This window comes from Vulpes lagopus, chromosome 2 (genome assembly GCF_018345385.1).
Source record: "Vulpes lagopus strain Blue_001 chromosome 2, ASM1834538v1, whole genome shotgun sequence".
Taxonomy (NCBI): Eukaryota; Metazoa; Chordata; class Mammalia; order Carnivora; family Canidae; genus Vulpes; species Vulpes lagopus.
Genome location: NC_054825.1, coordinates 102,135,594 through 102,151,712, shown reverse-complemented (window position 1 = coordinate 102,151,712; position 16,119 = coordinate 102,135,594). Strand labels below are relative to the sequence as shown.

Here is a 16,119-nt window from a genome sequence, read left to right as displayed (position 1 = left end):
GGTGGCTCAGGTGATTGTGTCCAACTCTCGGTTTTGGCTCAGGTCACGATCTCAGAGTCGTGAGATCGAGCCCCATGTCAGGCTTCGTGCTGTTCATGGATCCTGCTTAAGATTTTCTCTACCTCTCCCTCTGCCTCTCCCTCCATGCACACGGGTTCACACTGTCTCTCTGGAAAAAAAAAGAAAAAAGAATATTCTTTGGTTTATGTGTGTTCTCAAATGTCTAATGCAGCCATCCTAATTAGGTTTATTTTTATAGCAAGTCAGGTACATGTTTCTGCAGAGTACTCCCCCCACCCTTAATCCATAAGTGATACATTCAGAGTCCGCAAATGGATACCTAAAACTGCAGATAGTACTGAACCCTCTATATGGCATGTTTTGTGTGTGTGTGTGTGTGTGTGTGTGTGTGTGTGTGTACATATACCTAAACTTTATAAATCAGGTACAGTAAGAGACGAACAATAACTAGTGATGAAGTAGAATACTTATAACAGGCATACTGTACTAAGAGCTATGTGTGGTCTTAATATCTTACTGTACTCTTATGATGAGGAGAGAGGATAAAATGCCTACATGGTAAAGTGAAGGGAGGGGAGTGACGTAGGTGCTGTGACACAGTGTTAAGCTACTGGTGACCTTCTGACAGTATATCAGAAGGAGAATCATCTGCCTGCAGACTGTGGTTGACCACCAGTAACTGCAGGCATGGAAAGCAAACCATCGATAAGGGGAGACTATATATAAGCTGCAGTTACATTAGTTTATTATGTTACCTTATTTTTACATTTTGTTTGTCCTTTTTTTTTTATCTTTATGAGAAAGGATCTTAAGGACTTGTTTTGTGTCTTCCTCACATTATTTTAGAATATTAAGACTATCTTTGGATTTTGTGGTGAGTGATGACATATACAGATCAGATTTTTTCAGTCTCACAGGTAGTGTAAATGTGTATTTGTTGGGCCTTACCATTCCGCCCTCTTTGCACATCATTTCGAAGAGCAGGACATTTTTAAAAAACATCTTCATTTAGTGGCAGTAACTGGGATGGTGGACTGAGCATGCCTCCTTTTAGAACTGACCCTCCTATTTTCTTGTTCCTCTTTACCTTTCTTCCCTGTGACTTTCTCTCCTACCCAGATAGGGCTCCTGCATCTCAGCCCCAGTGCACACTCTAGGGCCCTGGATAAGTTCATGAGGACTTTGTGATCTTCCAAATTATAAAGCTTGCATCAGTTCTAATCATTTCCCTTATTTATTCTTACATCTCTGGTGATACATAGGGAAGACTCTGAGGCCCCCAGACCTCCATGAGTTAAACTAGTAAAATAAATGTGTAGAAGATGCGATCCAGTAGCTATAGAATCCATCTTTTAAAAAGAATGTCTTTCAAGTCAGAAACAAGAAGAGCAGGACAGCATGAGTACATTTTCCTCAGCAAAAGGAACATTGGTCTGGGTGCTTGTAGCACAGAGTTGAGGAGAACCTAGTACTGCATGTGCCAGTGAGTAGTCGGGCCCTCAGGCTGGTGCCCATGACCATTACGACCATCAGTCTGTATATACTCATTCCTCTTCGTGGCACTGCACGATCTTCTAATCATAATGGAGCTTGCATTTATAGGTAGTTTTTATAGGAAGGAAAGGTACTGACAAGGCAACTTTGTGCCTAGTCTCTGCCAGTTATGGCTCCTTATGAGTTAATACATTTACATCTGCACTCATTTATGAGTCTTTTAATATTAATATTTTTCATAGCAGCAGTATTTATTGAGTGCTTTGTGAGTTTGCCTAGATTGAAATTCTGTGTGAGGAATGGATCATTCGGAGGTGCTGGGAGTCTCTGTGGGCCTGCAAAAGCAGAGGTCAGGCCTCCTGATTGTCCAGTGTGCTCCTACCACCTGTGGTTCCAGCAGGAGCAGGACACTTCCAGATGCTGCTGTTTCACAAATACCAAATCCATGGTTTTAGAAAGGCGTTTTCCCCATGACCATCCAGGAACTCCAGGTTTAATGTAACAGAGGTGTTAGTTCTCATCCCTCTTGTGCTTTGTTTAGAATTAAGCATTCATCTCCCTGAAATTGTCTCCCTATTTTGGGACCACGAGACCCTGACTCATCTTGCTGTTTTTGTTACTGATAGGCATAATTTATATACATATATACATATATTTACTGACATGCATATATCTACATGCATAATTTACACAGTAAAACTCTTTCTCTCCATCTGCCCCCGTCATGTGGGCCTCTCTAGCTTATTCCTCATCTTGCTCTCAGTTCACTGTTGTTCTCTTACATACTTACCCTCCGAGGGACAAGTACTGTGACGGTTTTGAGATTCCAAGGAGGAAAGTGAGAGAAAAACCATTCCAAAATGTATAGGAGAAATAAAAGGTGGGGTATAGCACTTTTGGAGAAATTAATATTGCTATAGAAAATACAAGTTCTAAACTTCAAAGAGATGTGTGTGGGTATGAACAGTGTGTCAGCCTATGTTGATTATACTGGTTTGGAACACCCATAATGCTATTCAAGTGTCTGCATTTTAAGGTTTTAGGACTGAAATTCTGTCCTTAATTTGGGCTTGGGACAAAGATTACAGGCAGAATAAACCAGTTATAGGAAATTTGACATACATTCATAAGTGTAAATGTTTTTCTACAAAATACATAATTAGAATATCCCAGGCATTGGTGACTTGGCACTCTGTTATCTGTTGTATCAGAGCAATTGTAAGTAGAAGCTGTCATTAGCTCGGTGTGGGTACCTGAAGAGTCAGACACTGGTGGGTGCAGGACCCAGGCATCCCCCAGTGAGTGTGTTCACCTTGCTCTGTCATTTTCACCTGATGCTGAATGGGACACTCCCAAACTCATCCCCGCCCCGCCACTGCATCAGGTCGCCGGTGCCTGGGGTCAGCTGCGGGCGAACCCCTCTTCCTCCCCAGTGTCTCGTGTCCCCGGGGCCTCTCTGCCCCCCCCCCTGCTGTGGCCGTGTCCGTGCCCCGGGGACAGGGGGGCAGAACTGCGCTCCCGGTTCCCCTCTGGCTCCGGGGTTTGCATGGGAGAATCCTCTTTCCACGATGCCACTGGGCGACGTGGCGTGGGAGGAGGGAGGACGGTGGGGGAGCCCTCGCCCGAGACTCTTGGTCGGCCTCCCTGCCCCAGGTGTCACTCAGTGATCACGGGTAAAGAGAACTGTTTCAAAAAAAAAAAAAGTCAGGTGATGCCGGACACCTCAGATCCAGCCATACCCTTCCCATTCCCATCTACATGAGTCTGAGATGGTGCCACCTTGAGCTTTGAATCCTTCTCTTCTTGCTTTTGAAAGCTTTTCAATTATCCCCTATTGTTATTCTTTCTCACCCTAATCTGTCCTCTCCTAGTTATGGTTCTAGCTCAGCTAATTATAAACTATGGTTTCCTAATCAATTTTCCTCCTATTGGGTTGTCCTTTAATGGTTTTGAATGCCAGAGGAAGTGTTGAAGACCCTTTCTTAGGTAATGGCTCCTGTTGTTTCTGTGTCTTTTCACGAAGGTGGTTATTTAGCTCTTTGGCATATTATGATTATCCATCAGGAACTTAAGACAGAAATTCTGCTTTCAGGAACTAGGTTGAAATTCTGCCCATCTCTATTTCTACGTTGATTTGAGATCTGAGTTGGCAATATCTAAGACTGGAGATTTAATAGCTTCGCATCCCAGGTCTCTTATGAGTCCAGAGTGCTGCTCTGAGCTCTTAACTAGTCATGCCCTAGACACACTGGCCTGGAAAATGGAACTGCTGCCTGCAGCCTTTTGTAGCCACAGCTGCTAGTGTCGAGAAACATAATCTTGGTATGGCATTGATACTAGGATTTGAGAGGCAAATATTTAAATTCTTTATAAATCCTTTAATTTGAAGCTTTAGTAGGTCGTTTTGGTATACCAGTAGACTGAGTTTGGAAAGGGGCTGACAACATTAAAATAGAATTTTTAAGTGCATCTAGTGCCTATGTACTGATACCTTTTTTGTAAGGAAATCCTTTAATAGAGTTAAATTCAGGGAAGGAAAAATGATGGTTGCAATTGTTAAATAAGCTTTCACTTATAAGTAAAAAACATTTTTGTATCTGTTACCCTAGTTACCAAGCAGCTTTCCTGAATTTCTAGGGAAAATGGTCTCCGTCATTCAGAGTGATTCTGAAAAGTGCTTTTGGGGGGCAGGAGTAGAGAAGATTTGTAGAGAAGAGTACAGGAGGTTTCCCAGAGAGGCAGGACACATTGCTGAAATAGCCATTTTCACACTGAGTCTTTCAGGGCCCTCCACTAAATAGGAACTGTATTGGATTGTGAGGAGTGGGTATTATCTTTTAGCTGGGATATCCTGTTAGCCAACTTAACTGCGTATCAAAATTACATTTGAACTTTGGAAGGTTGCTGCAGTTAACATAGGGTGTTGCTATATTTGTATAGGGCTTAAAACTTTATTTAAAGTAAATGTGAGACATTTCCTGTATTTGGAAACACCAAGTGTATCTCAAAGGAATAAAATCAGAAGAAGAGGCCAAATTTTAAAACCCAAAGAAGCTGGAGATGACAGTTTCTGTCCTAAAAGGGGAATGTATCTAACCCTGTATTTGTGCCTTTGTTCTTAATATCTGAACATGATACAGTTTTTACAATATCTCACAGGCTGGGGTTGGCCAGGGCTTAAGCTGTATCTATTTTGCTAAAAGATTATTTTCCCTGGAGAATGGCAGGCTGTTGGATCCCACTGGTGCCTATGAAGAATTCCATCAGAACTGACTGGCAGGTGGAAGAATGGGTTTAGGAGGGTTGGAGGAGTTGAGTCCAGAGGGTAGCAGAGCGAGAGACACAGGACAGGCTGCCAGTGGGCTCTGAGCGGGGGAAGTGACATGGAGACATACAGAGTGATGGCAGGGTGAGGCTTTAGAACCTCCCTGAACAGCTGGGTTCACGTCTCTGTTCCAAATCAATAGGAGGAAAAATGGGAATGATGTTTCAGAGTTTTTGAGCAGAGTCTTTGACATTTAAAGTCATTATAGTGTATCTAGGGCAGCTTCTTGCACCACCTTACACACAGGTTAGCTCTCTTTCCTGCCACAGAAATACTTTTAGATGAAGCCGTGTTTCTTGCCTGTTTCCTGTAGTACTCCTGTCCACCCAAACCCCGAAGCCACAACCCTTACCTCCTCAGTGCCTTATAGACCTCCCCAGGATCCCTGGGCCCTTCTGGGTTTCGTGCCCATCTGCAGAAAGTCCTGGCCTTTCAACCGAGTGCTTCATTTCCTGTGAAAGTATTGTTACTGAACTGGGAGAAACAGATTAAACACATAGAACACAACTTGAAAAACTATTAAAATTTAATGAGAACATTTCACATTACAGAAAGTCATTCTCTGAAGTGGAACAACCATGATTCCACCAAAGAAGCCTGAGGCTGGTGGACATTTAAGGGAGTTGGTGTGGAAAGGCCTCTCTGCTGGCGGTTTTCAATCTCCTGCCTAGGCCATCCTCAGCATTGCTACCGTGGGTCTCTTCTAGTCATCCCGTAGGCACAACACAGCTCTTCTGAAACATTCAGGACAGTATCGGTGATTGTTTGAGGACGGGGTAGGTCTAGGCAGTAAGAGACATACCACTGGCTCCTCTGAAAGTGGTCTAGGCCACCTGATGATGGGCATCGTTTCGTTTTCTTTTCTTGTCCATGCAGTCTCACATCATACACAAGTGCTTTCCCTCCACCCTATAATCAAGAAATTGAAAATACTCCCATTCTCATGGATGACAGGCTGATTTTAAGGAGTTCTATAGCCAAGGATTTTTAGAAGCAACACCTAAAAGAACAAGATAACCCCTGTGGAATTTAAAAAATAGAATTAATTCCTTTTGAAAAGCCGTGGTACAATCCCTACTTCATAAATTGCTGTACTTTCCTAGCCTTTGTAGTGTCCGTGTGATGTTCTAAGGAGGAAATTTAACAATTCCTTAGAGACTGAGGCCTTTGTAAATTATGAACAGACTTCCCATTTATTAGACCCATGGTCTCTGTAAGGCATTTTTGTGTGTGGTAACTGCTTTGACTCCATTTCTCCTTTTGTCTTACTTTCAATACTATTCCTTTATTTTGAATATATACTTGTGAGTCTCGACTGCTAGTGCTAGTCCACCACTCAGTGACATTCTGGGGGTTTCTACTTCATCCTGCCTGGGCCTCCTGGAGCATTTCAAGTTGCTCCTAGAAAGTGATATGGGTGTGCAGATGACAGTCATGAATTCAGTCCGACTGATTAGTCAGTGTCTGTATCCAAATAAGTGGTGTCCTAATTGATGCCCTTTCTGGGGAGCTTAGCACTAAGTAGTCCCTGGGGGTCCATCTGCCTTCTCTCTGTTTGGATGCCCACCCTTATAGCCAGAACTGCTGTTGCAGCTTATTTTTTACTCATTCCAAAGCTAAATAAAATAAAGCTATCCATTAGCTGCCTACTGACTTTAAGGATTATTTGATCTTAAAGGCCATTGTAAAACTACATTTTAAAATTAAGCGATCATCAAGCACAGGTCTAGTGGATATCATTACAGAGCAGACGCAACTGTGGTGGCTCTGAGTCAGCTAAACGCCAAGTGCAGCGACTTACCTGCCTGCAGATAAGTCTGCTGTGGACCTGGACGAAACCAGAGGTTTATGAAAATGACGCGGTCAGCAACCCGTCCGCCTGTGTTTGACAAAGATGCATTGCTTAATCCTGTTCTGCCATGGCACAAAATGATGTATGTTTGCTCACGAAGGTGGACGTGGGTGTGGTGCACTTCACCCCCCTGGTGCGGCCCAGGATAGAGCAGCCGTTCAAGCTGGTGGAGAAGGTGGTTCAGAACACGTTTCAGTTCCGAAGGAAGTACTGCTATCGAGGGCTTGGGTAAGAATGCCGTCTCTTCCTTTCACTGGCACTTTCTAAAATCCTTAAGCACTTTTAAAGATTAAGAATCTTGTTTTTATGATTCTTGAAGCGATCTGTAAATGTTAGTCTTCGTTCAGATCCCGAGGTGAACAAACCTTGACTCTCACGGAGGAAGAAGCAAACCTTTGCTTTAACCTCAGATGCCACTAACAGGTTTTAACATCAACACAACCTAAAACTGACAGTGACCCTGTATTGTGGAGGCCATGATTTCTCAGGGCAGACCATCCAATCTGTTTTTACACTCAGCATTTATGACACCGCATGTGGTGGTTTTTCCCAACCCCAACAAGTCCTCCAATTCTTTAGGCACCATCTGGGTGCCCTACAATTCAGTTCAAGTCTGACATTACCTGGAGTGGCACAGACCCTGAAGGATAATGATTCTAGGGCCACAAGACTGCCTGCACTTTAGATGCTAGTCACAAGTCCCAGGTCACCACTTGTATTTCCAACCCACAGGCCATGAAATGGGGATTTGTGACAAATCCCTCTGCCCCTACCACTATAGTTTCAGTAATTTGCTAGAATGGCTCATGGAACTCAGGAAATCTCTTTATCAATTTATTATAAAAGATGTAACTTAGGAACAGCCAAATGGAAGAGATGTAGGGCAAGGTATATATGGGAACCGAGGAGTACAACGGAGTTTCTCTGCCCTCTCACCCTCCCAACACTTCACAGGTTTCACCAGCCTGGAAGCCCGCTTGAGCCCATCATTTAAGAATCTCAATGGATTCTTTTTTTTTTTTTTTTTTTTTTTTTTAATTTTTTTTTTTTAATTTTTTTTTATTTATTTATGATAGTCACAGAGAGAGAGAGAGGCAGAGATACAGGTGGAGGGAGAAGCAGGCTCCATGCACCGGGAGCCTGATGTGGGATTCGATCCCGGGTCTCCAGGATCGCGCCCTGGGCCAAAGGCAGGCGCCAAACCGCTGCGCCACCCAGGGATCCCTCTCAATGGATTCTTAAATCCAGTTTATTAGATCATTGGCCACCGGAGATTGAACTCAGTCTCTAGCCCGTCTCCTCCCTAGAGGGGTCTGGAGGTGAGCCTGAAAGTTCCAACCCTCTAATTACAGGGTTGGTTCCTTTGAAAGTTGTAGACCCTGAAGCAGTCTATCTAGGGGCCTTACCAAGAGTCATCACATTAGTACAAACACAGGTGTGGTTGAAAAGGGGTTTTATTAGGAATAACAAATAATGCTATCACCTCTAACAGGAAATTTTAAAGGATTTAGAAGTTCTGTGTCAGAAACCTGGGACCAAAGGCCAAATAATGTAGTATCACACTAATTATCTCCTTTTTAAGGACACACTTAGAACCAGGAAGCAAGTACAGTGTTGGAGCAGCCAAAATGTTGTCATGAAATATTCATACAAGCACGTTTTTATTTAATGGGGAGCTTTTTGTTCTGCTGTACACACACACACACACACACACACACACGGCCACTGTCAGGAATCTCAGACAGAACATGGTGGTTTAGAATCCACATGCCTCCAGAGGCCCTGAAGTGACCACAGTGATATTTTATATTCATGGACATCCAAGAAAATGTTTAATTAGGCCCAAGTAAGGCAGGAAGGGGTGGGTGTGTGTTTAAAAGCCTGCCATCTAATATGGTCAACTTTTAGCTATTTAAAGGTGCCTGGCTTTATAGGCACACATTTCTTATTTCCTGATCACCCCCATTAATATAAAGCTCCATCTCTTCTCTGGTTTTGTGAGGTGTCCCCTTAGCACATGAAATTATTTCAGGTACAGTTCAGAGCTGCATCCTGAAATCACTGCAGCCCACAACTCATTCTTACAGATTTGAGTTGACTGATATGAAATCCTTGTCTTGCCGTTGGTGGCTCTAACTAGGCCAGGGTTTATTCTTCACCAGGTAGTTGCTACTGCTCTAGCAGAGACTTCAAGAGCAGAGTTGGTGACAGATGCCACTGGCTACCTTGGTGCTAGTTAGAATGATCACACACACACACACCCCATAGGCTGCAGGCCCAGCCAGGATCATTTGATGAGAGCCCCAGCTGGATTTCAGTTCACACTCATCACCCTTCATGCAGGGTGTGACTTGTACAGCTGTACCTGATGGCCCTGATTCATGGTGGGGGAACAGAAAGTATATTCTCTTTTGGGAATGCTAGAACTGGCCTCAGAGCTGGCCCTGGTGTTTCCAACCTTAATGATGGGCCCCTTCATTTCACAGACACAGTCCCTTATACAGATAGGGAACCTAGTGTGCCGTACTTTGCCTCATTGGTGTCCTTCAAGCACATGCACCCACACATCGGTCACCAAACTGTACTCCAATATCACAGCTCACCCAGACACCATAGAGAACTTGCAGTTCCTTACTGAGAGGACCAGCAGCCTGTAAGAGAAACTCCACTGACATTGGCCATGATCTCTGAGCTCTGTAGAGCAACTATTAAGAAATAAAACCTAGGTGTAGTTTTGCAACATTTCAATCATCAGTTTTGCTGTTCATTTTAAAAATGTGATCTGCTTGGTTAGATGAAATTTAAAATCTGTACTTCCAATCAGTTGTAAAGCTGCCACAAGGTAAACCTGAAAGAGAGAATGATCTCTGTATTTTCACACCTCCTGTTTTCAAACTTTGCAAAGAAGGGTCATTCCTTGAGAGTGAACAGTTCTAAAATCTAAGTTCAAATTACAAAAAAATCAAGAAATAAGTTTTATATTGAAATGATGCAAACTAAACCTGTTTCTGTAAGACTAAAACTGAGCAGATGTTTCTTTAAACTTACCTTAAAGATACTAGTATTGCGCTTCGGAAAGTATTTCCCCTTGTGGACATACCTCCCAGGTCAGATTAGCTCTGCCTTCAGGGGTCCTCTGTACCTGCTGCGGTGGCATGGCCAAGAACCTTCTCCAGTGGCTGGGGGCCCCGCGGACACTCCCTCCCATTGTCAGTGATCAAAATGATGTCATTTTCAAGTGCAAATAGAAAGACACATCATGGTTTACAGAATTTCTTAAGTAGAATTCTGATGATTTTCTCTTCTCAGAATGTTATTCCCTCAGATTCACCGTGTGGAAAGCACTGGGAAACTGTTAGAGCTGGCAGACGTGGACCCTACCCTCCGGCCCAGCCAGCTCTCTGTCTCACACTTTAAGAGCCTGTGTGATGTATACCGAAAAATGTGTGATGAAGACCCACACCTCTTTGCTTACAATTTCAGAGAAGAACTCAAGCAAAATAAAAGCAAAAATCAGGAAGAGGAGGATGACAAGGAGAGAAATGGACTATAAGCAGCATATCAAATGTAGATTTCCACAACGTTGAGCTGCTCAGATGTGTACTTTTGTCTTCTACCGAAGGATAATAAAAATACGATTACCAGATGTGACTTATTTCCCTTTTACTATACAGCTTGGTAGAGAAAATAAATATAATCAAATAAGATACAGTACAAGCTTTCTTTTAATATATATACTGCATAGATATGACAGGTTCAGTATAAACAGCATCTGTTACAACCTTACAAAAATGAAATATCTGCACATTGTGCCCCTCACCCACATCAAAATAAATATGCTTTAAATAAAGCAAAAACAGCTCAAAGAAAAATGCCCAGAGGATTGGGGGTGGGGGGGACCTTTTAAAAACTATTAATCACAACTTCTCCATCTTACTTTTTCCACATAAATTAAAATAGATTGTAATTTTAAGGATCCTAAGTCATTTTGATACCTGCTCAAAAGGGATATAAACTAAGTAATTTACAGATTCTTACAGATTCTGATCAGTTTAATCTAGTTCTCTGATCTATAATAAATTAAAATAACTTAAATCTTTACAACTATTTTGTGGGAAAATGTATGCTGCACAAACCCCAATAACAAATAGGTTTTCTGCAATTTCCACTTCACCACCAGTTTAAAACAAGCAATTAAACCCATGTCCGGACTGAAATTGCACTACAACTTTCCGTGGCTCTCCGCTTCATAAAAGCACTCCTCATTGACTACCGATGTTAAACTCTGGACACTGAACTCTCGCTGCAGAACAGAACTGAGATCAAGGGTGGTGTTTTCAGATTGACTGTCAAGGGACTGGTGACGGATCTGTGCCTTTAGCAAAGTTCCCCTGTCCCGCTTGGTGCTGTTTGCTTTCCGTTTAATGGCGCAGAAGTGCCCCCGCACCAGTTTGGGCGGCTCCCCCTTGGGTCGGCCCTCTGTGCTGGGCTGCTGCTCAGCTGCGTTTGCGTCCGGGTCATCGGAGATTCTCAGTCTCTGGAACTGAAGTTCAATGTCTTTGGTAGGGCTGCCCTGTTTGAGAGTCTGATGGTAGTCCTCATCTTCGTCGCTCAGAATGTCACTCTCTTTGATGAGATTGTCCGGAAAATCAGCCAGGCCCGTCTGGGGGTGTTGCAGGCAGTCCTGCCGGCTTCCACCTGGGTGGCAGCCACTGCTCTGCGTGCTGCTGCTCAGGCTGCACTCGTCAGAGTCCAGGGAGCTGGCCTTGCCCGGCTCACTGGGCCACTCGCTGCTGGAGGAAGTTTTGAGGACTTTTAAGGACCTGGAGGAAGCTGCAATGAGGAAAAGTGCATCTCCTGTCACGATCAAGAAACAGACTCCACAGTGCATAAGTTTTGCATTGTACATTATAAGATTTAACATTAATAACTTAAAATTTTATAATCTTGCTTTTTTACCAACTATCCTGGAACTTGGGGGAAAATGCAGATACTGCAAGTGTGGAAGTTTTTTACTTTGGTTTATTTGAAATGTTAGAGGATTTGGCATTTCTAGATGATCAATTACCAGAGCCCGATTGTTTAGATAGAAGAAGCTATAAACTGTTACAAAGGCTTTCTTATTTTGCCAATGCATAAATGAAAAAGTTACTAATAAAATCTAGGTCCCTTTCTTTCACTAACTACTTTGAAATTGGATAGCCAAGATTATACCATATTTCTATCCCTGCCTTCTCACCTTGTTTATTTCTCTTACTTCTCAATTAAAAGTAGGAAAATGTCCTTCATCACTCATGAGAACTCTCTCTGTTGGAATTTCTAGCCAACTCTCAGAGATTTAATACGAATATTTAATCCTTTTTAATTTCTTTCTCTTGCGTTGAAGGGAAAAGGGGGGCTCTCAGTTGTGATGTTTCTGTGGGCAGTTACAGCATAGTTTTGATGGCTACAGCTTATTTTGGCAATAGAGGGAAAAAAATAGAAAATATACAGTGAATCTGAAGAGGTTACACTGTAACAAAAAAAAAAAAAAAGGAAAAATGAAAGACTACAAATAAGACCAAAGATATTAACAAAACAGTTAATACAGAAGAGGGTTTTAAACCGAAAATTTAAAAGAAAAATTTAAATGAATTTTAAAGGTATACAGTTTAAGAAGAGCTTGATTTGGAGTGATTATTTTGGAGTGTTCATTTGACTAAGAATGAATATAAGGTTTCTTGACCTTAATTCACCAACTATTGGCTTTCTAGATGACTTGAACTTCTCTGAGCACTGGGATTGCTGCAGTGAACAAAGCCCAGCCCCTGGACTTCTGTACATCTTGGTGGAAGAAACAGATAAGATGGTAAGTGTAGAGACTGTGTCAGCTGGTAGTAAGGCAAGGACTTGGAGTTGGGGGTGATTAGAGCTTATACAAGGTCTAGGAGCAAGAGGCCTTTTCACTTTCTTAAAAGGAAATAAAATCAGAAATAAAATCGCCACCACCTTCACACACCACTCTGGATTCGGGTGTCTGGTTCAGAGCTTACCAAGCTACCCCTGGTACTTGACAAAGCGAGGATGGACTGCTGTTATTGCAGGAACATATATTTTCCACAGAGAAGCTCAGATGGTCCTCAATAAACACAAGGCCAGCAAAGTTCTCACCTAACTTGGCTGAAACAGGAACTCGGTTCTTAAGGGGAACCAGGCGATCCTTACAGGTCTTCTCCAGGGGTAACTCACACTTGATGTGACGCCTGAAGTTCTCCCTCAGAATAGACCGAATCACCTTGACGATGTTGGTCTTGCTTTCATTGTCACTGGTGAGGGGAGAAGAGAAAATAGCTGTTCTGTCCAGTGTCACCTGCATCGTGTCCACATTCCCCAGTCCTTACGTGTCCCATCACTGCTCTCATGACCAGACTGACAGCACATCACCCAACCTCTGGGCACCTTGGCCTCCTAACTTACAAAAGGAGAAGCAATCCTTCTTGAAGCGCCTCTGAGCACTAAAATCTGGATATATATTTAACCAGTATGTTCTACTCCAGTCACAGTTGCCATTTGGGGGGAGGCTGGGTGTGATCTTGAAGTCATCAAAATTCAGGAGAGCACTAAAAATAAACTCCCGTTTTTAAGATAGTGTAATTCTGTCTTATTCCTATTGGCTTTAATTTTTGGAAGTCAGTAATACCTGCAGCACAGTTGGAAGATGGTTTCTGGCCGTCCTTCTATTTCTGACTTCGTATGGATCAGTTCCCATATGGAATTATTTTCTGTCCCTGTATAAAAGAAAACAAGGGTCTACGACTTTGCCAAAGATGGAAGTTCAAAACTCAAGTCAAATATTCTCTGTCCTCTTATCATTTGACTTTCACAGATCGTTATCAAAAATACTTTGTAATTACTTTTTACATTTCCTGGTAAAGTTTTCTATCTCTCTTAACATGCTTTCTCCCTGGCCTTGGATTCCATCTCTCTGGGAAGAAGGTTAAAGGGATCCTGTTTTTCAACCCCATTCAGTTCATTGTATTTTTTGGAAGGAACAGCAGGATGTGCCCAGGTACTTGAGGTAAAACAGGCCAGCCCACAGTCAGTCCCGTGTTAGGAAACATAAGTGCTTCAAAACAAAAATGAAGCAGGGACCCAGACCATCGCGGCATGCCTTAGACTGCTGGTCCTTTCTGTCACCAGAGGCACTGTCACCAGAATGTGGTTATTCTAGAAGATCTCTGAACATTTTCCAAGATGGAAGACTGAAGATCTTTAAGATTTTTTTTTTTTCTAGTATCACTTATAATACTGCTTAAACTGAAGAGACTTTCTGGTGTATCAAAAATTCTTAAATTTTAAATTGTGGTCCTTTGTTTCTTTAACAAATTTTAGGGTATCAAGGATATTAGAAAAAATTGTTGAAAACCATTGATAGTGAAAATAAACAGTGAAGAGAGTGAAGGGAGGTAGTTGGCAAAGAAAAGCAATCCACTGGCATTTACTTTCTCCAAAAGTCTATAAAAGAGCAAAAACAAGAAGAGCAACATCGTAACAACCTCTCTTGTCCTCATTTTCCTTGCCTATAAAATAAAACTCAAAAATTATCCCCAAAGTTCTTTCTGGTTTTTCATTCCACAATGCAAATAAGTCTCTTTAAAATGCTTTTTCCTGGCATCATCCCACAAGAAACAATTACCTGCTGTATTCCCCAGTCTGACTTGAAGTGCGGATATGGGGATCAACCAGCGAAATTTAAATGGGTCCAAATCAGCAGAGCCATGTGCAGGCCGGGAATTCGAGGGCTGTAATAGGAAAGCCCCCCAAGAAAAGTGTTAGAGCAAGCTCTCACCCACAGAGGAGGTGTGCAGGGAATGGAAGCTTTAATTCTCCCTGTGCAAGGCTCCTTGCAGCCGTGGGAGCATCAGGGTGCAGAAACGAATCAGGTCAGGTATGCTTCCCGTTCTCAAAGAGCACACACTGTGTGGGGATAAGCCAGAGCTGTGGTCTGGGGAGCAGACTTCTAGATGCCAAGCAAGAATGACAGCCAAGCCAAGCCTTCTAGATGTCCTCATTACCTCTGAATGGTAATAACTCTGATGGCTTATGGTAGCCACAACTAAGCTTTTTTTTTTTTCCTTTTTCTTTTTTTTTGAACCAAGGTAAAAGTTGTTTGAAAACAAACCAAAGTTACGTAGTCTTTTATGTGTATGGAGCAAACATGGACCATTTTCGGATATATGAAAGCTGATTTTCTGTGTAGGCTCCAGCACAGGTGCTTGTCTACATCTTCTTTTAAAACAGACATTGTGGGGAGAATAAGAAATAGACTAATAGCTGGTTCGGCTGGTCACACTAGGAGTAAGTCCCGTTAGTCAAGTGGGACCTTGGTACTGAGCAGACTTCTCAGATCAACACTAACAGGACAGAGCCATGAACAGGTAGCTTTGCTTAAATGTACTTCTCATCTTACCAGTTTCTTTTTCAGTTTGCAGTTTTCTTTATAAACCAATATGACAGCTCTTTTAAAAACTAAAGAAAAAAAAAGAAAAGTCTTTCATTATTTTGTACAAACTTTTTTCCAAAGTTGATCTAGGCTGAATGTTTTAATAGAACCAAGCTCTTCAAACTTATGAAGCTCCAGGATCCCACTATGCTAGCACAGGAGTGAATAAATGGTGCTTCCTTCTGGTCATATTTGAATGATGCAAAAGTACCTACTTATTTAAAAGCGATTATCTGAAGTAGATTTGGGGGATTTTCAAAAAATTCTGGTTTTATTGAAATCTGAGGACATGGTGTTCATCTCAGTGAGAATACACTGTCTATAATCAGTCTTAGTGAGAATTAAGACATTCTGAAATGCAGCAAACAATTAAGATAGCAGTTTCAAAATAGCCTCAGGAGATCTGTTCCTGTAACACTTGGCCAAAACCACTAAGCCAAGCAGAAGGGAGAACAAGAAAATGAGTATGCAGAGCGACAGCATTTTAAATAGTTGGAGGCTGGCTCTGTTAAGTCAAAAGCCATTATAGCAATGATTCTAACTCCTGAAAATCAGGAGTTAGCTGAACTGGTGGATTTAAAAAGTTCTTCATTCTCACTAGCCTTAAGTTTACATCCTTTCAAATGGGATACTAACCAAACACTGTGAGCTCAAGGTCCTTTCTGGCTTTTCCTAGAGACAGAAATGGATTCAACCAGGAAACTGCAGAGTGCATCAGAAGTTCCCCCATGGAAAGTTCTGTTACCTGTATCATAACAGGAGATAAAGAAGACATGGAGACCACAGGGACAGGCTGTCGCGTGTTAGACAGTGAATCACATACGTATATATGGGGATTGCTCAAATGCAAGTATATTCAATGTGATTTTTATAGCCCCTTACAGGGCCTTTAAATAATACAGGTTTTGAAAATATGAACGAAGCATCAAACTTTGGAAAATACCA

General features: G+C 42.2%; 2 protein-coding genes across 10 annotated transcripts in view; one reads left to right on the top strand and one right to left on the bottom strand.

Moving 5' to 3' along the window:
- TFB1M (transcription factor B1, mitochondrial) overlaps positions 1–10,399 on the top strand; it is a 66,091-nt gene extending 55,692 nt beyond the window's left edge. Inside the window, exons 6-7 of the mRNA XM_041741308.1 lie at positions 6,793–6,920; positions 10,002–10,399. Of these exons, the coding sequence (XP_041597242.1) occupies positions 6,793–6,920; positions 10,002–10,245 (372 nt within the window). The 3' untranslated portion in view covers positions 10,246–10,399. The remainder of the gene's footprint in view (positions 1–6,792; positions 6,921–10,001) is intronic.
- Positions 10,400–10,405: 6 nt separating this feature from the next.
- TIAM2 (TIAM Rac1 associated GEF 2) overlaps positions 10,406–16,119 on the bottom strand; it is a 218,560-nt gene continuing 212,846 nt past the window's right edge. For all 9 annotated transcript variants that reach the window (XM_041741210.1, XM_041741195.1, XM_041741214.1 and 6 more), the window contains 6 exons: positions 15,811–15,919; positions 15,142–15,200; positions 14,368–14,473; positions 13,372–13,459; positions 12,843–12,997; positions 10,406–11,525 (listed from right to left, as the gene is read on the bottom strand). In XM_041741210.1, the coding sequence (XP_041597144.1) occupies positions 10,915–11,525; positions 12,843–12,997; positions 13,372–13,459; positions 14,368–14,473; positions 15,142–15,200; positions 15,811–15,919 (1,128 nt within the window). In that variant the 3' untranslated portion in view covers positions 10,406–10,914. The remainder of the gene's footprint in view (positions 11,526–12,842; positions 12,998–13,371; positions 13,460–14,367; positions 14,474–15,141; positions 15,201–15,810; positions 15,920–16,119) is intronic.